The 25,127-nt window shown below is 33.7% G+C and overlaps 1 protein-coding gene and 1 pseudogene across 1 annotated transcript; both read left to right on the forward strand.

Moving 5' to 3' along the window:
* The first annotated feature begins 1,691 nt into the window (after positions 1-1,691).
* Positions 1,692-4,008, forward strand: LOC142610110 (UPF0481 protein At3g47200-like). The gene is made up of 2 exons (XM_075781829.1): positions 1,692-3,388; positions 3,737-4,008. Exon 1 carries the CDS (start codon positions 1,812-1,814, stop codon positions 3,375-3,377), a length of 1,566 nt encoding a protein of 521 aa, XP_075637944.1. The 5' UTR covers positions 1,692-1,811; the 3' UTR covers positions 3,378-3,388; positions 3,737-4,008.
* Positions 4,009-18,827: 14,819 nt separating this feature from the next.
* On the forward strand, positions 18,828-20,259 carry LOC142609210 (UPF0481 protein At3g47200-like; annotated as a pseudogene).
* Positions 20,260-25,127: the final 4,868 nt, after the last annotated feature.

Consider the following 25,127-nt stretch of genomic DNA (forward strand, 5'->3'; position numbering starts at 1 on the left):
AACACCCGGACTTGTAAACGCTTAGAATTTGCAATACTGCTACTACAGTACTGTCTTACTTTTATGACAGTACTGTAGACTATTGTATTGGTTTTTTAATCCATTTTATTCTCTCTCTCTCTCTCTCTCAGAATCACTTTCTTTCTCAACTCTCTTTCCTCATCTCAGAATTTCATCTCCCTCTCTCTTTGTGCCTTGCTCTGTTGTCTCTCAATCTCTCACTTTGTACTGGTGGTTGGGCCTCCACGCTAGTAAGAAGTAGAGGCCATGGGTTGCGATATGGGTTCTTGTGGTTTGTGGTCGGTGTCTAGCGGATTTTGTTGTGGTGCCATGGTTGTTGTTTCTGGGTTCTATGGGTTAGGTGATGGGTTTGGATAAGTGGATCGGTGTATCATGAGTTAGGTGGTGGCGGGGGTTTGGATTGTAGAGATTGGTGGATTTTGGATTTTGGGTTTGGGATCGACATGGGTTTGGATTGGTTATGGCCAGTGGGTTTGGATCGGAGCTGGGTTTTGGATTTTGGATCGGCGAAGATCGGAGATCGTTGTGATATATATATATTGGCTTGGTTTGATTTGTAGCTCCGATGGTAGCTTTGATGGTGGGGTTTTGGCTTGGTTTGAACTAAAGCTTTGATGGTTTTTTTTTAATGTGGTTTTGGTTTGATGGTCTGGTGGGGGTGATTGTGTGTTGGTGGTGGCGTGGTGGCTATGGGGGTGACTGTGTGTTGAATTGTTTGTTTTGGTTTTATCTGTTGTGGTCGGTGCTAGAGCGCGGTTGAGGGAGAAAGAGAGGAAAAGGAAGAGAAAAAGAGAAATAGTAAAATATGGAATAAAAAAGAATATTTAAGTAAAGGATAAAAATAGAATTTTGAGATGTTGGGTGTATTATAAAATGGTATGATATAATTGATAAAGTAAATTTTTGAGATGGTAAAATAAGATGGGATACAATTTTCAGATGTGAATGCAATAAAGGAGAGAGACCATTTTCTAGTTGCATGGCCCCAAAAGAACATTTCTAATTCTGCCTGTGTGTTAAAATTTTAAGGTGGGCCTGTATTGGAATCAAAAGGATATGGTGCACCTTATCTGCATAGCGTGGGATTATCTCCGACATAAGTAAGACATAAAGACGCTTCCTGATCTTCTATGGGGAATATTGGTACCGTGACCACAGATGTCTTACACTAGCCGACATTATATCCCACATAACACATACATTAATGATTTATTCATTCACATCGTACACTTTTCTTTTCTTTTCAATTTTTTTTTTTTTTTTAAACATATCTTGTAGATTTTATTCCAAGCTCAATATGTTTAGTGATAGTAAGGTACACTAGCTAGGTAAATAAAGAAGGAAAGAACAATCCTTTTCACTGTATCATTCAACACATATGCAGTCTTTTCATAGAAAAGATGATCTTGGACTTGCAATTGGTATATTAGTAGATATATAGAATTACAAAAGCAATGACTTCCCATATACGCATGTTCAATATCAATCTTCCACAATGGATAAAGACATAAAGATAGTAATATTAATCTTTTATTCAGAAAAGTGTACCATATTAATGAAAGCAATAAGCAAGTTTCAATTTATTTTTTATTTTCTACACATATCTTGTAGATTTCATTCCTAGCTTGTTATGGTTATTCATCATTATGATATATTTGCTTTAGGAAAGTTTCTATATTCAAATAAGAGCAACAGTCGTAAATTTCTGAAGCTAAAGTTTCCACGTAGTAAATACAAGGTAGGAAAGCAAACTTGCAATATTCAATTCCCTTCTTTGCTGCAAACTTGCCATGGCCGGAATTTCCAGAAGAGAAGCCGGTGAAACAAGCAGCCGCATCACTGATGCCCATACGAACATCTTTTTAAGCGAAGCTACTACCCTGGAGGAAAAGATTAAAACAGTAATGGAGGCAAGAAAAAAGGTGACACCATCCCCAACACCGAAGATACAAAAGGTTATATTCTTGCTGCGAGATAACAAGGATTTCTTCCAGAAGCACTATGAGCCAAGAGCAGTATCACTCGGTCCTATCCATCATGGTAAAGAGAAGTACAAGCTAGGAGAGAAGTACAAGCTTGTGTTGACATATGAGTTCTTTAACGGTAGCGAAGAGAAGATAATTGAATTTTACAAGAATATTGAAGAGAATATCAATGAACTGAAGAAGTGCTTCGAGGAGGAAGTGATCGAAGACTATGATGATGAAGAACTCATTTGGTTGCTGTTGGTGGACGGCTGCGCAACACTGCAATACATATACAGCGCAGCTAACCACAAGTTCAAAGATTTGAAGATAAAAACCGACAGTGTAGCCCTTACACAACAGGATTTGTTTTTGCTAGAGAACCAGCTTCCCTATTGTCTGCTCAAATGGTTGATGAACTGGAGTAAAAATGAATTCGTGTTGAAGAAATCTATCGAAACTTACATTGATAGGCACGTTAATGTACCACAACCGGAGGATCAGCCACTAATTCTCAGCTGCGCATGGCTGAGTTCGTTATCATGGAATTGGTCGCGAGAATCAGAAAATGAGAAAAAACAAAGAGGCCAGTCATCAAATTGCTGCGCATGCTTAAAAGGAAAGGGGCAACAATATTCAGAAACTGAGAAAGAAGAAAGCGACCAGTGGTCAATATCAGTGGATAAACATGGAGATCCCATCCATCTCCTCGATCTTCTGAGGACACGTCTCTTGCATAAGCATCGACAAATCAAGCCAAAGAATCCAAATGGTGAAATGGAAACTTGCCAATCCTATCGCAATGTGCAGGAGCTTCGAGCAGCAGGTATTCATGTGGAACGTAGTAAAAAGAAAAGTTGTTGCTTGAGTGACATATCTTTTACTACACTCGGTTTTTTGGGTTTGGGATACCTTTGGCTTCCTCCATTAGTTGTGGATGACTCAACAAGGCCTAAGTTCTTGAACTTGATAGCCTACGAAATGTGTGTGGATTTCGAAAATGATTTTGGGGTCACCTCTTACATATCCTTTCTCGATTCACTGATCGTTGAACCCAACGATGTTAAGATGCTAAGGAAAGCAGGGATACTCCACAACTTCCTTGGCAGCGACGAAGAAGTGGCTCAGCTCTTCAATGAGATTGGCACTGACTTGGTGCCTAACAATGAAATATACAGCGATGTCAGATCAAAAATTCAGAGGCACTACAGGAACAAGTGGATGACCTGGATCGCTCAATTCTTTCATGACCATTTCAGCAGCCCCTGGACTTTCATAGCTTTTGTTGGCGCATTGTTGGCACTCGTACTAATCGTCATTCAGACTAAGTATGCTGTCAACCCTTCTCCTGGACCTTGCGATAGCTTCTGCAAGAATTCCACACAAACCTAAATATGCATAAGGTAACTTGGGTGGTGTTCGGAAACTATATCTTCAAAGTCATAATTTATGTGCAGTTTGAGTGTGAGAGTGTGTGAACTAGTTTTTACCCAACTTTATTAGATCAAATACATGGTTTCTGTGCTTTCCCTTTCAAAGGCCTTCAGAATTTTATCAATATTGTTAGTACTGTACACTTTCACATATATTCCGTTAAAATTATCTCACGTGATACATTGTGAATGATCGAACAAAAAATTGATTAGTCTATATAACAATAACAAAAAGAAAATCACAATTTACCATATAAGATGGTTGTGACAACATGTGCATAGAAGTGTGGTACTAACATTATTGAAATTTTATTTCAGATGGATCATTCATCTTCAAAGGCCACATCATTTTATTATTTTCTTTACCTTGGTTTTGTAGTTTTCATGCAAGTCTAAAATAAGTCAGTGTGATTGTGCTTTCTAATTTGATGTAATGTGTGAGGATAGGAAAATAATTGTGAAAATATATATGTGCGTGATTTGTGTTAGTCATATGTAATCAACTTTAAAGATGAATGTATACTAGATCCAATATGTCCTCTTTTCTACAACAATATTAGTACAGTGCAAGCCAGTTGCATTGGCCATTGTCAATTGCATCAACTTTATGCCACATTCTTGTCATTGCACAAAAGTCATGGCAGTTTGAGTAATGAGGGAGGATTATCTTCACTTCTGTTTCCCAGTAATATATTCCATAAGCTCAACGACTTTTTTAATTTTTCATAAGTGAATGAAGGAAATGAATAGAAAAAACTTATTAATTGAAAGATATGTTGAATTATTTCAACTAAAAATTCAAATATAAAAGAAATAAAGTTTATATGAATTCCTATGATACGGCTAGCAAATAACATAAAACAAGTAAACCACTTATCCATGCTGACATTCCAAGCCCAAGGGCTTAACATCATTTCAAGAGTTGGCCTAATAAAATTTTTGTAAGAAATTCGTTGGAAAAAGAAAACTTCATAATTAATTGTTGTTTGCAGTTGGTGATTTTGTTGCATAGAGTTGAATTTCTTGTAACCCAACGGCAAACTCTTTTAAGAGCGGGCAAATTATCACCTTAAAGAAAGCATTTTTAGCACACCCTAAAGTTAAATTATGTTTTCTATTATTTTTTGTACTCAATTTCTTTGATACAATTCCGATTTACTTAATATATACTTATGTATGGACTACACTTTTTCAAATTATAATATTTTTAAGCCTCGCCTTTTTTTTTTCCCAAGCACAACAGTTTCAAATATTTCATTTTCAAGAAACTTAAAAATTTGTACTTTTCAAATTAAAATATATTTTTCCAAAGAAAAGTTTCATTTTTTATTTTGGATTTGGAGAATTAGAGATAATACTAGATAATTTTTAGAAGAAAATAACAGTTGCGTTTTTTTGGTTAGGAATTAGATATCTCTATTGTATTTCTCTTTTATGAATACATTTCCCCTGTAGTTTTTATTATTTTTTATATTTTTGTTATGTATATGTTTAGACTTTAGATATGTAAAAAGAAATTTGTTATTTTAATTATACTCTCAAACTATTATTATACTCTAAAAATATAATTTCCAGTTTATTTAATAAAAAATAGAAGGTTGTATTTAATGCGTAAATAATCTTCCAATTTCGCAAGGTCTCAGAAACGTGATTAGTAGGCCGCCCACAATTTTCTTTTAGAAAGGTTAATTCTAGAGATTCGTAGGCATTCTAATTTATTTGAAGATTAACTCAATGTAATTTGTTGTTAGATATAAAATAACATTTATTCAATCATTTTAAAAATATTCTTTTTATTTAAATTATATATATACATATATATATATATATACATATATATATATATATATATATAGATATATATAATCGTGTTGTTTGTATATCTTGTAAAGACCAGGCTTGCCTTAGTAAATGGTGGAAATAAATAAAACAAAATAAATTAGTTCGTTGCTCATGCACATATAGTCGTTGTAGCCTTGTAGGCACCCAAGAGTTTAAAGAACGTGATCATCGGCCGAGGACAAGTGAATTTGGGCTTGAATAACCATAAGGGACCCGTAGGTCAGCAGAACAAGCCCAGGACAAGAATGGTCCACGGCTGGGAACTGTGGGCTTGGCAATAGAGAAAAGAAGGAAAGCTCCAAAAGGTGGGCACTAGCCCAGGAAATGGGTGAAGCCGAAGGAAACCTAAAGCAAAGGGTAAAAGGCCCAAGAATTAAAGCAAGGCCTTTTTTATTTATTTATTTTAGAAACACTTAAAGTAAGACCTAACGCATCAAAAAGGTGCTAATGGAATTTAAGCAAAAACAAACGTGAAGATAAAAAACTATAAAAGGGCAAATAGTTACGAATGAGCCTTCATCCCTGTGAGAAAACTAAGAAATAATGATATGACAAATCATAAAACCACATAAAAAGTCATAACTTTTACTACAACCATCTTACGTACGTAGCAAAATGTTATTAACTGCCTTTTACTTAAACTTTTTTCTCCCCTTCTTAATTTGCACATGGATGGTAAAAGTTGTATATTTTTTTACTAGAATTTTTTATAAAACCATGAGACCATATAAGGGCCCCTAAAGGATGATTATATTCCCAGTTCACCAAGGCAAAGTGGATACCAACCATGACAAAGTTCTCGAGACCAAGGGCTAACCAAGTACCAATGGTTAGGGGTGTACACGGTTCGGTTCGGTCGGTTTTGAAGAGGTTTTTTGCACCACGCCTATAGGGTGCGGTTTCACCCTATGCTTGACCACACCTCACTTTTGGAAGGTTAAAACCGGTCTACACAAGATGCGGTTAATTGTGGCGGCTTGGTGCGGTTCGTTCGATTAAATGGGCTGGTCTTTTAAAAGTTACTATTCTAAGTTTTGGGCTTTTTTGTCTTAAAAATAAAAAATAAAATAAAATAAAAAAAGCATTTTGAGCCCATTCTCAACCTGTCACAAGACTCACAACATTTCAAATCAAATACTCAATTATAGAGTATGTAGTCTCAACTATAATGACTTAAATCTCAACCTGTCAAATTAAACATGTATTTATTAAACACGTTAACACATTAATAAATCTAAACCTGTCACAAGATTCCAAATCAAACACAAGTATAAAGTTTCAAGTCTCAAACCAAACAAGAAAATTCTAGCATGGCAGCAAGCCAGCAACATTAACATTAATATTTCTAGCATCAGAGTATCACATCAAATATAAGCAGTATCACAGCCCCAAGGAGGAGTAGTTAAGTAGTGCTTCAAAAGCACTATACAAATATACATAATGAATGCAAGACCAGAATATAAAGTTGGTACACTACACAACTACATACTAAGACCAATAGTCTAATAATTTTCAAGTGTGTTCAGCAGTGCTTGTGTTGTCAAGTGTGCATCTAGTAAACAAAAATAAAGACACAGCAGCAACAGAAGCATCAAGCCACCAGCAGCAGCCCAAGCACCTAAACACTCCTAATTTGGTCCTCCATGATCAAGTCAGCTAAATATCCACAAAAAATTTCTGCAATCAGCCAGCCAACTCCAACTCCAACTCCAACTCCAGTCATTATATACAAAAAACTCCATCCCTACAATGTCAATCCCCAAAAAATAATGGTAAATAGAGTAGAAAGCAATACATGAAAATTAACATCATTACAAACAGCAGCCAACAAAACATAAGCAAATTACATAAAATTTATAAGTTACCTTAGGTAGCTAAGTCCAAAAAACAACCCCACCTTCCAAATCAATCTAGAATAGAATCTGTACCCACAGTGGGTTTTGGTGCAAGCTCTAAAAGGAAATAAAAAATAAAAAAAAATAAAAAACTAAAACAAATTGTATATAAATAATTACTCCCAAATAAATAAAAAAACAAAAATAATACAAGCATTTATAAATAACAAAAGCAAAAAAAAAAAAAAAAAATTACCCGATTCAAGTTCATAGTTTTCCACTTCATCCATTGCCTCTCATAGGTCAATTGGTTCAGTTGAACCCTTAGACCTCAACCAATTTTGTGTACAAATCAAAGCTTCAACAGTGTTGCGAGACAATGAGTTACGGAAAGGATCCAAAACACGACCCCTTGTGCTAAATGCAGATTCCGATGCAACAGTAGAAACGGGAATCGCCAAAACATCACGGGCAACTTGAGAAAGGATCCTATATCTTAAAGAATTCACCCTCCACCAATCAAGAATATCAAAGCCTTTCGTCTCCGGATCTACACTAGCTTCTAACAAGTATCGGTCCAATTCAGATTTGTATTCTACACTATCCTCATCTGCTAAGTGTTGTTTGTATATGTTATTGTACCTCTTCATCCTCTCTTCTACACTACCAAAGCCACTTAGCATGGAGGACGTGGCAGCAGCATCATTACTACCAAACTCACTAGTCCCACTAGCACTAGCACCACATGGGGTCCCCATTGCTCCACTATAGTGCTTGTACAATCTATTCAAAGCTTCCCTAACTCTCAATCCTAACTCATTAGCCTTCTCCTTGTCATACCATTACTTAAACCAAAACCTCACATACTTCAATTTATATCTAGGTTCAACCACAACATCCACAAACAACATCAAATTTATCCTATCAACACTTCCCCAATACTTATCATATTTCAATTTCATTCTTTATGCCATACCCTTTAACAAAGGATCACCCCTACCATTACACAATTGATTTAACTGGTCTTGAAGACTAACAAGCTCATGGAAGGAACCAGAAAATATTAAAGTTGCCTCATAGAACATACCAAGAAACTTTGTAAAAAGTTTTACATTTTCCTAATCTAAAAACCGAGGGGGACCACTAGATGGGTCCTCAAAATAACGTAAGAAATTCCCATCATCTTCCTCCATCCTTTCAAATGCAGCCACGAACTTTTGTGCACTTGCTAACATCAAGTAAGTTGAATTCCACCTAGTAGACACATTAAGGCATAACAAGCTTTTACTTTGAATTTTTTCTTTTTCAACACATGCCTTAAACTTTTCAAATCTATTAGGAGAGGATTTCACATACCTCACTACATTACGAACCTTAACAATTGACTCATTAAGGTCCTTTAGCCCATCTTGCACAATTAAATTCAAAATATGGGCACAACAACGCATATGAAAGAACTCACAACCCAATAGGCTACCCACCCTATCTCTTGTTTTCCTCTTAAGATATTCTATGGCCACATCATTTGAGCTTGCATTATCAACGTAATTGTAAAAATATGATCTATTCCCCATTGAAGCAAGCATGACTCAACCACCCTACCAATGGTCTCACCCTTATGATCAGGTACAAGGCAAAAATTTAAAATCTTTTTATGATAAACCCAATCAACATCAATATAATGTGCTGTCAAACAAAGGTAATTAGGTTTTGGATTGAAGTCCAAGTATCAGTTGTCAAACACACTCTTTAACCAGCCATTAAAACCTTTCTCAAACTCCCCTTCTCCCTAATGTAAAGTTTAAGACAATCCCTTGCAATAGTAACACGAGAGGGAACTTCAAACCTAGGCTCTACCTTTGCCATAAAATCAATGAACCCACCATGCTTAACAAACCTAAAAGGTAGTTCATCAACTATAATCATCCTAGCTAAGGCCATCCTTAGTCTTTCTATACTAAACTTCCTCAACACCAGCTCATTAACACCTTCTCCCTCCCCCTTTTTTGTACTTTGGTAACTCAAAGTGGTTTGACCTCTATCACATCTATAAGGGTACTTCTTACAACCAGATTTTATATGAGACCACATGGCAGAGGTTCCATTTCTTTTTGGGTGACAATTATAATGCCTTTGGCAATAGTTGCACTGTGACTTAGGGTAAAGTGGGTCATAACCTTCTATCTTAGAGAAATGATCCCATATCTTAGAAGGCTCTTTACCACCATTAATAGTAACTTGTTGAGTTTCTGTTTGCGTTTGAGGGGGTGCAACATCTGATGGTGGAATGGGAGAATATGTGTTTGGTTGATTAGCCCCAGTACATGGACTAGGAGTAGGCTCAGTAGGAGGGGTAGAACAAGAAGCACCAGCAGCCATGATCTAATTACATCAATATAAATAACAATCACATATACAGAGTAATTAAGGAAGTAACAATAAATAAATTAAGCAAGCAACCTTTAACAAAAACACACAGTCATAGACTAATTTTAATAACATATTAGTAAACAAAAACCATACACGTAGCTTACTCAGTGCTAAAATCACAACAATAAGATAATCAACTAAAACCATAATAGCATGATATAACAAACTAAAACCACAACAGTAAAATCAATCAATAGCATGATATAACAAACTAAAATCACAACAGTATAATCATTGAATAGCATGATATAATAAGCTAAAATCACAACAGTATAATCAATCAGAATGATGATCAACAAATAAATTTACAATTTTTGAACACTAGAAACAAAATCAAACAGCAAATAACATGAGTGAACCTTAAAAAAAAAAACCTTAAAACAAAATCAAACAGCATAGAAAAAAATAATCAAACATTAGTGAACTCAAAAAAAAAATATAAATAGTATGAGAAAAGACCCACGAACGCTTTAGGCCTTTAAGATTTAGTCCTTCATAAGACCGAAGCTGAATCTCTTAAAAAAAAAAAAGAATTAACAAGAAACATTCAGTGAAATCAAAATAAAACCAAAAAAATTAGGGGTTAGGGTTACCAAAGACAGAACTAGGGATTAGGAATTCCGTAAGACCTTGAGAGGAAAGTTTTTCTTTGTGAGAGAGAGACTGAGAATCAGAGACGAGTCTTGAGACTTGAGAGTATGAGACTGAGAGCTTGTGTTCTTAAAGAGTAGAAAGTTAGGTCATAGGTGGGACTGGGAGCCTAAGATTGAGAATTTGAGAGGGAAAAACTACTGTTTGCTCGGTGGGATTAAAGTATGGAAAAAAATTTAAGTGGCTAAGTGCAAAAGATTAGAGAAAAATGGTTGGGTGGGAGCTTGAGAATCTGAGATTGAGAGGGAAAATTTACTATTTGTTCGGCGGGATTAGGGTTTGGAGGAAAAATTATGGACTAAGACTGAGAGCAAAAGAGGAGAAAAATGGTTAGGTAGGAGAATGCCATTCTGAGATTGAGAGGGAAACTGGGAAACAATAGACGGCAAGATTAGGGTTTGGAAGAAAATGGAGGTGACTGAGGCACTGAGCTGAGTGATTAAGTGTCTGAGAGCAAGTGTAAAAAAAGAAAGAAAAAGATAAGTTAGTTTTAGGCAGTTCAATCTCTACCGGGTAGTGGGTACGTGTATGGTTGAGAGTAACCCAAAAAAAAAAAAAAATCTTACACAGTAATTTAAACACTAACCACATACTTCTTTTTATTTTTTATTTTTTATTTTTTTTTAAGCTAGACAACTTGGGCAAGACCTTATTCCGACTGGATTGAGACTATTTAGGCAACAGGAGTGACACACGCTAAGTAACGTTACTTTTTTTTTTTTTTTAATTCGCACGTAGGTGAGACTGAGAGTTGATAGCTTGAGACAGTCCTCATCCAAAAAAAAAACTGAGTTGGACTGTTTGAGCATAGCGTGTTGGGCTTGGGGCTTGGGCCACTGTTGGCGTGTTTGACTTCACACACGTGTGAGACTTGTGAGTTGAGAGTCCTTATCCAAAAAAAAAAAACTAAGAGTTTGAGCATGTCGTGCTCACTACTCAGAACTCAAGAGGAGCACGGCGTATGAGCACACCATACATTAAAAAAAAAACATATATTAAAATCCTCGGTGCGGTGCGGTTCTCGGCAGTGTGCATATCTCGGCGCTGATAGCCGCACTGGTCTAACGTCGGAACTGGAGATATGCCGCCGATCACCGTACCGAAAACCTTCGGCGGCGGCTTAAAGGGGGCAGATCAGTGCAGTCGGAGCGGTTTCTGTCGGTGCTGGTGGATCAATGAACAGGCCTACCAACGGTGGAAAAAGTGGACAGTTCAACCAAGGCAAGACCTTGAAGAAACAACAAAGTAGTCAGTAACTTTGGGAAAGACTCTTTAGTCAAAATGGCACCTTATACCATTCCTGGGCAAGAGGGCTGAGACCTGTGAAGTCACTCTTATGGCCTAGGATCTTTGGAAAGTTGCCTTCCTAGCTCTACAAGCAAACCCATGCTTCCTTGATCTTGGCAGAATGCATGGCTTATCAGAAGGACGTATCTTCCATTAGAAGAAAAACTCACAACACTTCCAGAAGGAGACCTTCGAAGACAACGAAACAAGAACCAAAGTGGTAGGGGCAGAGGCATGTATTGGCTTGGGGAACCATGCCCCCCTACCCCCGCCAAAGCTCTTGAAACTCTTTTATACTATTATATGAAAACAAGTTAGTTCCTGTAATTGTAACAATTGGCCCCCCTAATATCCACTCCATTGTCCACTATTAGTTTTTATGGATTTCACTTTTCCCTTTTATAATAACTCAAGGAAAAGCGTTAGCTACATCTGCGCTATACCTCAAAAGGACTAGTCACAATTGAGGCTCATTACAGTTGTTAATAAAGTCCAATTCAACCTAGTAAAAACCCAATGTGGAACTTATCACACACCCACACACAGCACACAATCAATCAAATTGGGGCATCACACCTTTGCTTTACAATCCTGAAATTAAGTTCGAAAAAGTTTCATTTTAAACTAGTTGGAAGAGAAACTATTCAAACTCTACCAATATCTTTTTATTAGATGTTAATTTTGAAATCTAAAAGTTGGATTGCTTGTTCCTATTATATCTTTCATGCTTGCAAAATTATAAGAAAATCAAAGATCAATAGCTATATCATCAATCAAATATTTAAATTTCAAGTTTTTGTGATCTAAAATTATGCATAAAGAATAGGTTTATTAATTGAATAGTAAATAACATCTAATTTGAATAAAATTTGACACATATGTTAAGAACATAAATTGCATGAAATCTAGCAATTATATTTTCAAAATTCACATTCAATAAAAAGATATAAGAAAATTTGAAGGGTTTCTCTCCAAATTAGTTTGGAGAGAAACTTCGTCTAATTTAGTTTCTCACACGTGGACTTCACCCAACAAAATACACATTTACCAAAAGCTAATAAATTCCAAGTTGCCCTTTATTTAAATTTTATTTTCTAAGAAACTAATTAAAAGTGAGTGCATTGTGTCTTTGTGTGTCCAATTGTGAAAAACTATTGTGTACTACTATAAGTTTTTTTTTTTTTGGGGTGCATTGTGTCTTTATGTGTCCAATTGTGAAAAACTATTGTCATCATCTTTTTTTTTTCTCCACAAAATTGATCTTTTTCTACCATTGGCATTCCCCCCCCCCCCCCTCTCCCCGCTCTCAAAGTTCTACATTTTTCTCTCTTTTTTTTTTTTTTTCCTAGAAGAAAATTTGATGGAAATATTAGGTTTTTCAAATAATTGTTTTTGTAAGTATTTAGAGAAAGTTGGAGAAATATTGCATACTAATTTGAGTTTAGAAATATCATAATATGTTAAATTTGATACATAGTTATGACTACCCCCAAGTTAAAATTTCTGGCTATGCCATTGTAAAGAGGTAAAAAAAAAACATAAAAGAAAAGCACCGCCAAGGTCTACGGCAAAACCAAGACAAGAAGGGAAATAGTAGTTTTTCAACTCCCTAGCATAGTATAATGGAGGAGACTAGCTATGTAAAGAGGAGGGACAAGATCTAGACAGTGGCAATTAGAATAAGCTAGACATGGCAAAACGGGTCAGAATTTTCTGACCTGACCCGAAAAATACCTAATAAGAACTCGATTTTTTTGACTCAAAGTAAAATAGGTTGACCTGTGACCCGACCTGTGTTTTTTGCAGGTCAACCTAACCCAACCCGCGACTCATCCCGGACCTGAACCATTTTTTAAAAACTTTTTTTTTTGGTAAAAAAATAGTAAAATTAAAACAATATTGGTTTAATTGTTTGTTGTGAGCTTTAAGGAAACAATTTATACATTTATATAACTGCATGCAAATTAATTGAAAGATAAATGATTGAGCATTTTATAATGAGTAAAGATTTTTAGATATCAAATAGCAAAGTATATGCCAAGATAATCTGGTTACAGTAGAGTTAAAAACATAAATTTAAAATTATAGACATGTGTGAGAAACATTCACAAGTGTGAAATTAGTGAAGTCAAAGTATTAAATTAACATAAATTATGAATACTTAGACCTATTTTTTAACAATTTATGTCTAAAATAAACGACTTTTCAAAATAAATTATGATATTTTCTAGAGTGTATGTTGCTTAACAATGATATGATATTCATAAAATAGACTATATATAAGTAAGTAAAAAAATCAAACTTTAATGTATATCTCAAAATGAAATAGAGTGCCAACCACAACTGATAATAGATTATAAAATTAATTTTCAAGATTGTAAATTTCTTATATATTTTTATTCTTTATCAAATGAGTTATCCAATAAGTCATTTGTAATTTTTTTTATTTATTTATATTTTGGAATGTTGATATTGTGTAGAAATAAAACTTGTGTATTTGTTTTACTTATCTTTGTGTTATTTTGTTTTAAATAGCAATGTTAGGATTTGTATAATTTTAAAATTATTGAATAAGTATTAATAAGTTTAAGTGGGTTCATTCTTGAAATAAGTGGTGAATTCAAAGTAATGCATTTTATATCAAGTAATTTGTTGCATAACTTTCCAAATGGAAAATACATGTTGTTTTCATTTAAAAAAAGAAAAAAAATTCATGTGAAAAATATGGGTCAACCCGACCTGACTCGCAACCCGATTGACTCGAACCCTTTTTAACTTGCTTAAAATGACCCATTTTTGACCCGCAACCCATTTGACTTGCAACCTGTTCGACCTAACCCAAACCCGACCCGCCCATGAACGGAGGCATGCATTGACTATGGGGGGCAATGCCCCCCCCCCTAATTTTTTTTATGAAAAATATTAGTATATATGTATTAACTTTAGCAATTTTATTCTATAAAATTACATTTTGCCCCTTTAACAATATCATTGATTATTTTTAGAGTAATGTTACAACTACAAACTAATCTACAACATTTTTACAAATCATTGAAATACAAATAATTACTAGTTCGCATCTAAACATATCACTTACATCACTTTCTTATTTACCAATAATCACTAACCATATCAACAATTTGTAAAAACATTTGTAGCTCTAACATTTTTCCCATTCTAAAACAACTTATACAAGCATAAAAAAATTAGTGCAACAACAAAAATCACCAATAGCAAAGCTAAAACTATGATGCCCCAATTTGATTGATTGTGTGATATGTGTAGGTGTGTGATGAGTCCTATATCGAGTATTTACTGGGTAGATCTGGGCTTAATTAACAACTACAAGAAGCCTCAATTGTGATTAGTTCTTTTTAGGTATAGCGCAAATGTGGCTAGCGCAAATGTGGCTAGCGCTTTTTTTTGGGTCGTTACAAAAACAAATTAAGTTCAGTTAACCAATTTTACTCAAAACAAACAACTATCCCCTAAAAAGTTTTTTAAAAAATAAGTTTGTCTTTTCCTAATAGCAGACACATATCAAAAACTCAAAAAAAAAAAAAAAACCCTCAGCAACTAAGAAGCAACAGAGTTAGAGGTCAGAGCCAATCCCTTTAACTCCAAATCCTGGATCTATCCCTATGTACCCTAATACGGAAATCTTTTGAGCGTAGTAAGTAAAGAGAAAATTCATTGAGAATTTTTTTTTTTTTAGAGAGTTTCAACCTATGGATGTCTAATTTAATGAATTTTCATTAAAAAAATTCAATGAATGGCTGATTCACTAAGAAAATTAAGAGTAAGTGGGAAGCCATATTGATCCAGAGTTCCAAAACCCACAAGCTTTGTAGAACTTTGAGTTTAATAAAGCTGCGAGTGTTGGGGCCTATGGCCTTATGGCTTACCCTCCTTTAATTTGTGAGCGAATTGTGTTAGTTCCATGAGGAACCTTACATTGTATTTGTAGTTCTATGGCAACCCATTTATAGCAATTCTCTCAGTTATCCTTCCATTTGACTAACGTTGAATTGCAAAATTTTTATTATATTGTTGTTAGTTATTGGTCTTGGTTGTTGGAATTGGGCTTTGCTTGTGCACAGTTTAGTCCAGTAGAACGGCTCCCATTTGGCCGCTGTAGGACAAAGTCTAGCTTTCAGAATCTTCGACAGATAAACTCCGTTTGTTCATATTGGTCCTTTAGTTGGGCTTGGGTTCAATAGGAACAGCAAAAAGTGACCTATAGGTGCTAGAAGTATGTGGTTAAATAATTAAATTTATTATATTTCAATAGCTTAACTTTTTGGGGCAATCAGTAATTTAACATGGTATCAGAATATGAGATCTTAAATTCAATCATTGTTTCCTCCACTCTACCTCCAATTTAAATTTTCACGTGTTGGGCCTCGCCTATTAAAAGGTAGTTTCGACTCACACGTGAGGGGAGAGTGTTAGAAGTATGTGGTTAAATAATTAACTTTAGGCTAAAATGCAAAACTCACAATCTAAGTTTCACAACTTTTCATTTCAGTCCTTCAAGTTTGCACTTTGTCATTTCAGTCCTCTAAGTTTTAAATCTTCTCAATTTAGTACTCTGTTAACTCAACATCCATATCTGCCGTTAAGTTGTCCAAAACGACATTGTTTTGGCCATTATTTAATATTTAATATTTATTTTATTATTTATTTCTTAATTTATAAAAAATGTTACTTTGAAAAAAAAAGACAGAAATTAAATCAAGCAAACGTGTCAACCTCCCCCATCTGAAGAACACGAGATACAAACCCCACCCACCCCTAGCCTAACCCAATAACTGAGACTGAGATGGAGAAGCAGAGATAGAGATGGAGAGACTGAAATGATTTGCATCTTGCCATCCATCTCTCGAAGCTTAAAAAAAAAAACTTCAAAAAAGGATTAAATGACCTTTGAAGAAAAAAAAAAAAGTGTTGGGTTGCAAAGATTGTTGAAGACTTTGATGGGAAAGATTATATTACTTTGTAGCTAGAAGAGATCGTACACTATTGATAATCTCAATGACAAAGATTAAGGACGATGGGTTACCGCCATTTTACTAGAAGATCAACCTCCAGAGACATTTTTGAATTTTATTTTATTTTTTTGTGGGTTAAAATTTGGTGATTTAGTTTGATCAATCTATGTTCGTTTGTTTGTTTTGATTGATGGTGCAGAAAGATACGTGTTGATCAGTATGACAGGAGTTTGAGGCAGCAACATCCTCTTTTGGTCCTTCAATCTGTCCCTCCTCTCTCTCTAATTTCTAGGTTTTTGTTTTAAATTAAGAAATAAATAAAAATTAAATATTAAATTAAGGCCAAAACGACATCATTTTGAGTAGTTTAACGGTACCAATAGATAGACTGTTAACGGAAAATTGAATTGAGAATGATTGAAATTTAGAAGACTGAAATGACAAAATGTAAATTTAAAAGACTGAAATGAAAAATTGTGAAACTTTTGAAACAATCGGTAATTTAAGAAATGGTATATCAATAAAGTTCAAAATGAGATTCTAAATCCTTCAAGCTAGAGCTTCAATCCTTCAAGCCAAAAGTCTTGTAGCTGAATTGGTACCTCTCCATATACAAAGTGTTTGAGGTCTAGGAAGAAAAGGGTTCAAGCTGCCGGTTTAGCAGCATGTTGTAATTATTTCTCAAAAAAAAAAAAAAAAACTTCAATACCTCACAATCAATCCATCGTGTTTTACATTTATGATTTAACTCATTGTCTGAAGCAAAGAATGGCATAATATCGTTTTACGTATTCTCTCTGGAAAAAGATAACCGTCAATAAGAAACCTAAACGGTTTTATTTATGATTGATACGGATACCATGCTTGATGCCAGAGATAGAAACATAAGCCTTTTTTATCGAAAAAGTTTATACTAAACTTGCTATGTAGGTAAAGACTATATCACGTGATCATATTTTTACTTTTTAATGTTACACTGCATATTTAATCTGAACGAAATTTCCTGGTTTAACAAATTCCTATATAAAATCTTTAAAAAACTAACTATATTTCTATATATACTTTAAAACTTCACATTCACGTCATTCATATACTTCACTACTTTGAGGGGAATATATATATATATATATATATATATATATATAGATATAGATTGGCATAAAGCTGGTATATATAAAAGCTAAGACTTCAATGAAATTGTGCATGTTTAATACCAAACCTGCTCAATGGATAAAAACATAAAAGCAAGTCATTATCAATAGTTAGTTCAGAAAAGTATCTTATGTAATGAAGCCCAATGAAATCTTTAAAATCAGAGATGATCTAAATATTACAGGGAATAACCAACGAAATCCTTAAAATCACAAATGATCTAAAAAATTAGCTGATGTGAAAACAAAATTTACAACAAGAATTGAAAAATAAATAAATAAATAACGTATGTATCTCTATAATCATGAGCCAATCACTCACCTTTCATTAAAGGGGGGTCATTAATTGAACTGCTTTTTCTTTTCTTCTTTTGTTTTGGGGGGGGGGGGGGGGGGGGGCGGAAGCTAGCTTTATAAATCAATGGCATAACCTACTCGCCTCTATTGGGAGAGTCAGATTTTGAATTCTCCCTCTTGATTATTGTAAGTAAGATTGTAAATGAATCAAGCTGTTTAAGAATAGCTCAATCATAGATTCATGGTTTGCAAATAAAGCTAAGTTTATACTCAAGTTTAGGCTCGATTATTAAATGAATCAAGCTCAAATATAATAATACGGTCGTGAACATGATGCTTAATTTGACTATATAAAATATTATATTTTAAAATATATAATTGTCTATAAATATACTTACATAGATTTGAAATTGATTGTATAATTTTGTGAATAAATTCATATGATACTAAATTATAATTTGTAGTTTATTGATAATATAATTAGTTCATTCTTAATAAACATTCATAATATATGAAAACGTAAAATATTTTAGTCATGATTTTTCTATATATAGAAAAGAAGCTCATGAATAGACTCGAACTTGTACTTCTTTTTTTTTTTTTTTTTTCTTTTTTTTTTTGTGATGAACTCTGGTTTGGTTTGTGTTCGAAATAACAATTAAATAAACAAGTTGAACTTTTAATACTTAACTCTACCCAATTTTACTTATTTACAATCCTTTTTGTAACTATAGAATTATACAAAAAAAATAACTGAGCCTCGAAAAACATTTTATATAGCTCAGCTTCTGCATAAAATATAATATATCTTACCAAACTAGCTAGGTAAGTGATATATATATATATAAAATTAACGATCCCCGTCTTGGTATATTAGTAGATAGCATAATCCTAGATCTAAAAAATTAGAGACTTCGTTGGAGCAAACTTGCTATGGCCGGGCAGCAGCACGTTATTTCCATTGAGGGATTTTTCAGAAGAGAAGCCGGTGCCGGTGAAACAAGCAGCGCCGTCACTGAGGATGCCCAGACGCACAGCATTTCTATCGAATCTACTGACCTGGAGGCAAAGATTAATACAGTAATGGAGGCAAGAAAAAAGGTGACACCATCCCCAGCAACAAAGATACAAAAGGTTATATTCGTGCTGCAAGATCACAAGGATTTCAAGAAGCTCTATGAGCCAAAAACAGTATCACTTGGTCCTATCCATCATCGTAATGACAAGTACCAGCTAGGAGAGCAGTGCAAGCTTGTGTTGACATATGAGTTCGTCAATGGTAGCAAAGAGAAGATAAACGATTTGTATAAAATGATTGGGGAGAATATCAATGAACTGAGGGACTGCTTCGAGAAGGGAGTGATTGATGGCTATGATGATGAGACCCTCATTTGGCTGTTGTTGGTGGACGGCTGCGCAATACTACAATACATATACTGCGCAGCTAAGAATAAGTTCAAAGAGTTGAATATAAAACCCGACAGTATAGCCTTTACACAACAGGATCTGTTTTTGCTTGAGAACCAGCTTCCCTATCGTCTGCTCAAATGGTTGATGAGATGGAGTCAGAAAGAAGCTGAGTTGCAGGAATCGATTGACAAATACATTGATAGCCACGTTACGGTACCACTACCAGAGGATCACTCATCAAAGCAGCAACAAGAGAAGCAAGATGATGGAGATGCCATCCATCTTCTTGATCTTCTAAGGACACGTCTCTTGCATAAGCATCCAGAGAAGTCAACAAAAGACGCCTCTACGGACACGAGTTCGCTATCGAGTTTGCAATCCTATCGCAATGTTCAGGAGCTTCGAGCAGCAGGTATTCATGTGGAACGTAGTAAAAAGGAAAATAGTCGCTTGAGGGACATATCTTTTACTACGCGCGGTTGTTTGGGATTCCTTGGGCTTCCTCCAATAACTGTGGATGACTCAACAAGGCCAAAGTTTTTGAACTTGATAGCCTACGAGATGTGTCTAGATTTCCAAAATGACTTTGGGATCACCTCTTACATATCCTTCCTCGATTCACTAATCGACGAAGCCAATGATGTTAAGATGCTAAGGAAAGCAGGAATACTCTATAATTGCCTTGGTAGTGATGAACACGTGGCTAAACTCTTCAATGACATAGGTACTGACTTGGTTGCTAACAGCGAAATATATGGATATGTCAGAGAACAAATTCAGAAGCACTACAAGAACCAGTTGATGACCTGGTTGGCTCAAGTCTATCACGACCATTTCAACAGCCCCTGGACGTTCTTGGCTTTCTTTGGCGCATTGTTAGCACTTGCTCTAACCGTCATTCAGACTTGGTATGTGTCAAATCTCCTCCGGGACCCAGCAAAAGGTAAAATTTTATTTGTTGTTGTCTTTCCGGGTGTGTCTAGCTAGCTGAGAATTGCATATGATATATATATGCCTCTCAGACCGCTGTTTCCTGTTCATAAAAAAATAAAATAAAAAATAAAGACCGCTGTTTCCAAATAAAGAGGCCTTAATTCTAATAGTCATGATTTCGCATGGGTCATCCCAAGGCCCCATCATCCTAGTAATTTGTTTACCTTGGTGTTGAAGTTTTAATGCAATCAGTCAGGGTGAATATTGTACTTACTTTATAATTTGATGTAATTAATGTGTGGATTGTCTCAGAGTTTCTGTGTGGTACGTAATATATGTGTTATATGAAATTAAGTTTAAAGAAGAATTTTCTCCGCAAGAAAAAAAATAAAAAAAAATAAAAGGTTTAAAAGTAGAATTGTGTTTTGATGTGTCCCATGCCAACACTGTGTAACTATCATTACTCATTATTAATTGCTTCAACTTAATGCTACGTTCTCGTCATTGCACAATAGTGGAGACAGTTTGAGTAATGAATGATTATCTTCATTTCAGTGGCTGAATATTCAATGACTTATGTTTTTTCATTTTCTTTTTCAGAGAAGTAAATGAAGAGATAAATGAATAAAACGTAGGAAAAGAAGTACTTCGCTCCTATATGTTTAGAGTCACAATTTCTCTCATTATCTTTGAAATCAAGCAACTGTCCATTCTATGTTTAAGAAATAAGCAAATATGCTCAATCCGTTATTTTTTCAGTTAAATCCCACAGATCACAATGATTACAAATGTAATCAAAGAAAAGAACAATGTACTCCTCATCTTTTTCTCTTCCATGTGATGTAAGACTAATAATTATTCAAAAGAGATAGTTGTTTATTTCTCAAAGATAAAGGGAGAAATTGGTTGGTTTCAAGGATAAAAGGAAATTTGTGAACTACCTGAAACAATCCACCTCCCCCCCCGCCCACAACTTATTACTGAAAAGAAATGTTGAATTTTTTCAAATAAAAATCCAAATAGGAAAAAAAAATTATGAGGATATATATTCATGACACAGATAGCAAATAATAGAAAACAAGTAAACAACCGCTTATTCTAGCTATTAATGTCATATTTTTACACCATCAATTAACTCCAGAGTTGGCCGGACACAACTTTTGTAACAAATTCTTTGAGAAATGAAACTTTAGGATTAATTGTTGTCTGTAGTTGTGGTTTTATTGCATAAAGGTGAATTTCTTGGAACCCCGCACCAAACTTATTTAAGTACGGACAAATTATTTCCTTGAAAAAAGTATTTTCAACACGCCATAAAGTCGAATTATGTTATTTTTATCATTGTTTTCTACTCAATCTCTTCCTATTGATCTTAGTTCTAAATGTATAATTATGTGCAGACTTGATATAGTGGTTTAAAACTGCACATTTCCAAATTAAATTTTTTTTAAGCCTCTCTATTTTCTTTCTAACCACAGCAGCTTCGAATATTGCATTTTCAAGAAACTTAAAAATATGCACATTTTCAAATTACAATTTTTTTTTTCAAAAGCAATATATATATATATATATATATATATATATATATATATATATATATTTGGCATTTGGAGGATTAGAGATGATACTATATTATATACTATAATATATATATCTTTATTGTATTTTTCTTTTATGAATGCAGTTTTCATGTAGTTTTTATTGTTTTTATATTTTTCTTATATGAAGTTGTATATGTTTAGATATGTAAAGTCACATTTATTTTTTAAATTATTTAAATTAAACAAATTTATATATTATGATAGAAGGTCATATTTAATGCATAAATCTTCTACTTCTGCAAGGTCTTGGAGAAATGTAGTAAGCAGTCCAAAATTTTCTTTTTAAAAAGGATAATTCTCTAGATTCAAACCCACGAGCTTTCTAATTTATTTAAAGACTAACATAATGTAAATTTTTGTTAGATGTAACATAACATATATTAAATCATGTTAAAAGTATGTAGGTTATTTTTATATTTAATTTTTAAAGAAATTTAAGCACTTTGTCTATCAAGTACACTTGCATTAGTAAATAGTGGTAAAAATGTGTGTGTGTGTGTGTGTGTGTTTTTTTTACTTAACTGGTTCGTGGTGATGCACAGCTTTGTTCAACTTAAGTTATAAAATAAGTTAAATCTTCACAAAATTGTGTGCACTTAATTAATTCTATTGGACTACCGCTCACTCTTGGTACGATAGTCACTCCACAAGTATAAATGCTTGTGGGGTGTGAAGGGGTAAGAGCGGAAGTTCAAATCTCTAGGAGGAGTTTCTTACACATATAAATTTGATTAAGTTAGAGTATAAACTCTATCTTGTATATATAAAAAAAAAAAATTCTATTGGTATATCAATAAGTTCAAATTAAGATTCTAAAATTTTCAAGCTAGAGTTTCATTCCATCACATGTAAGGGTGGCAAAATCAACGCAAACCCATTTGCCCATCCAAACCCGCCTACTTAAATAAGACCCAAACTCATCCAATTATTAATTGGGTTAAATGGGTATTAACCCAATTAAACCCAATTAACATTAATATTAATTGAGTTTTAACTAGGTACCCAATTAGACCCAAGTATGATCAAGTATCATTTCTACAAATTAAATCACCCAACTCTAAAATACCAAAAACCACTAAAAAGACCAAAATACCCATTAAACCTCTAAAATGACCAAAATACCCCCATACATATAAAAAATGACATAAATACCCCTTGAAACCAAAAAAATTACCGAAATACCCCTAAAAACTAAAAATTACCAAAATACCCCCTTAAACTTGTGAAATGGCCAAAATATCCCAAAACCAAAAAAATTGACCAAAATAACTCCGAAACCTAAGAAATGATTCCTCTGAAACTTAAGAAATGACCAAAATACCTTCGAAACAAAATAATAATAATAATAATAATAATAATTGCTGAAATACCCCCTAAACCCACCCATTTGACACCCCTAGTCACACTCAATAATTTCGTGTATCACATTTTACTCTATTGTCTAAAACAAGAATGGCATAATATCGTTCTACTTTTTTTTTTTTTTTTATATATATATTTTTTTTATGAAAAAGATAACCGTGAATAAGAAACAAGAACCATTTTGCTCATTGTTGGTGCAAGAGATAAAAACAAAAACAATTTTATTGCAAAAGTTTACACAAAACCTGCTATGTAGGTAAAGACTATTTCACGTGTATCACATTTTTAGTTTTTATTGTTTGGAGCACGATACATGCAGCGGGTAATTAATCTGATTGAATCTCCTGGTTTAATCAGTATACCTTAACCCCAAATAGATATATTCTTAGATAAGTACCATAGCACAGAATATGACAAAGTATATATTTTTTGTGTGGTATTTTTGGTAATTTTTTAGGTTTAGGGGGTATGTTGGTCAATTTTTAGGTTTTTGGGATATTTTGCTCAATTTATAGGTTTTGAGAGTATTTTGGTCATTTTTTAGGTTCGTGAGTTATTTTAGTCATTTTTTAGGTTTAGGGGTATTTTGGTAATTTTTAGGTTTCACGGATATTTTGATCATTTTTTAAGTTTCGGGAGTATTTCAATTATTTCTTTGATTTATGGGGTATTTTGGTCAATTTTTAGTTTTCGGAGATATTTCGGTCATTTTTAGTGGATTTTGATCATTTTTTGTCTTTTTTAAGGTTTAAGGGGTATTTTGGTAATTTTAAAGGATTTTAGGAGTACTTTCATCATTTTCAAGTTTAAAGGGCATTTTGGTAATTTTGATTATTAGGTAATTGGTTGGGTTGAGGTTTATATATAATAATTGAGTTGGATTAGATTTGGGTTAAAAGTAATTAGTTAAATGAGCAATAAATGGGTAAATGAATTTTATGTACCCAACCCAATTTTGCATATCCCAAACTCATGCATTTGACACCTCTAGTCACACTCAATATTTCGTATATCACATTTAAGATTTAACTCTATTGTCTAAAATACGAATGGTATAATATCGTTCTACCTTTTATTTTATGAAAAAGATGACCGTGAATAAGAAGTACAAGAACTATTTTGGTCATTCTTGATGCAAGAGATAAAACATAAACAATTTTATCGCAAAAGTTTATCGTTCTACCTTTTATTTTATAAAAAAGATAACCGTGAATAAGAGATAAAAACATAAAACAGTTTTATTGCAAAAGTTTATACGAAGCTTGCTATGTAGGTAAAAGACTATTTCACGTGTATCACATTTTTAGTTTTTATTGTTTGGAGCTCGATACATGCAGTGGGTAATTAATCTGATTGAATCTCCTGGTTTAACCAGTATACCTCGTTAAAATCTTTAAATAATCTAACTATAATTCAATACCTTAACCCCAAATAGATATATTCTTAGATAAGTACCATAGCTCAGAATATGACAAAGTATATATTTTTTTTGTGGCATGCAATTATAAATCATAAAGACTAGGCTTCATTGCAAAAGTGTATCATAAAATTTGCAATCTAAATAAAGTTAGGAAAAAAAGCTTTTGTTCACTGTATCGTAGAACTAACTGTATATTAGAAGAGTAGCATAAAGCTGGTATAAATTAAAGCAAAGACTCCAACAAAATTATTCCTGTTTTATACCAAACCTGCTCAATGGATAAATGCATAAAGCTAGTCACCATCAATGCTTTATTCAGAAAAGTGTACCATATATGTAATGAAACCTAGCAAGTTTTTTTTTTTGGTAAACAACCGACCCAAGCAAGTTTTAGTTTCTTTTAGAGCAGCCACAGCCCATATGGCAAATTGCAAATGTAAGCCAATTTGCCATTTAAGCCCAAAAACGTCACTCTATAGAACTTGTAAAAGCCAACAAT

This window comes from Castanea sativa, chromosome 9, assembly GCF_040712315.1.
Source record: "Castanea sativa cultivar Marrone di Chiusa Pesio chromosome 9, ASM4071231v1".
In the NCBI taxonomy this organism is placed as follows: domain Eukaryota; kingdom Viridiplantae; phylum Streptophyta; class Magnoliopsida; order Fagales; family Fagaceae; genus Castanea; species Castanea sativa.

What these genes read in the sequence shown, in the direction of transcription:
- LOC142610110 (XM_075781829.1), top strand. Translation starts at nt 1,812, where the DNA reads ATGGCCGGAATTTCCAGAAGAGAAGCCGGTGAAACAAGCAGCCGCATC.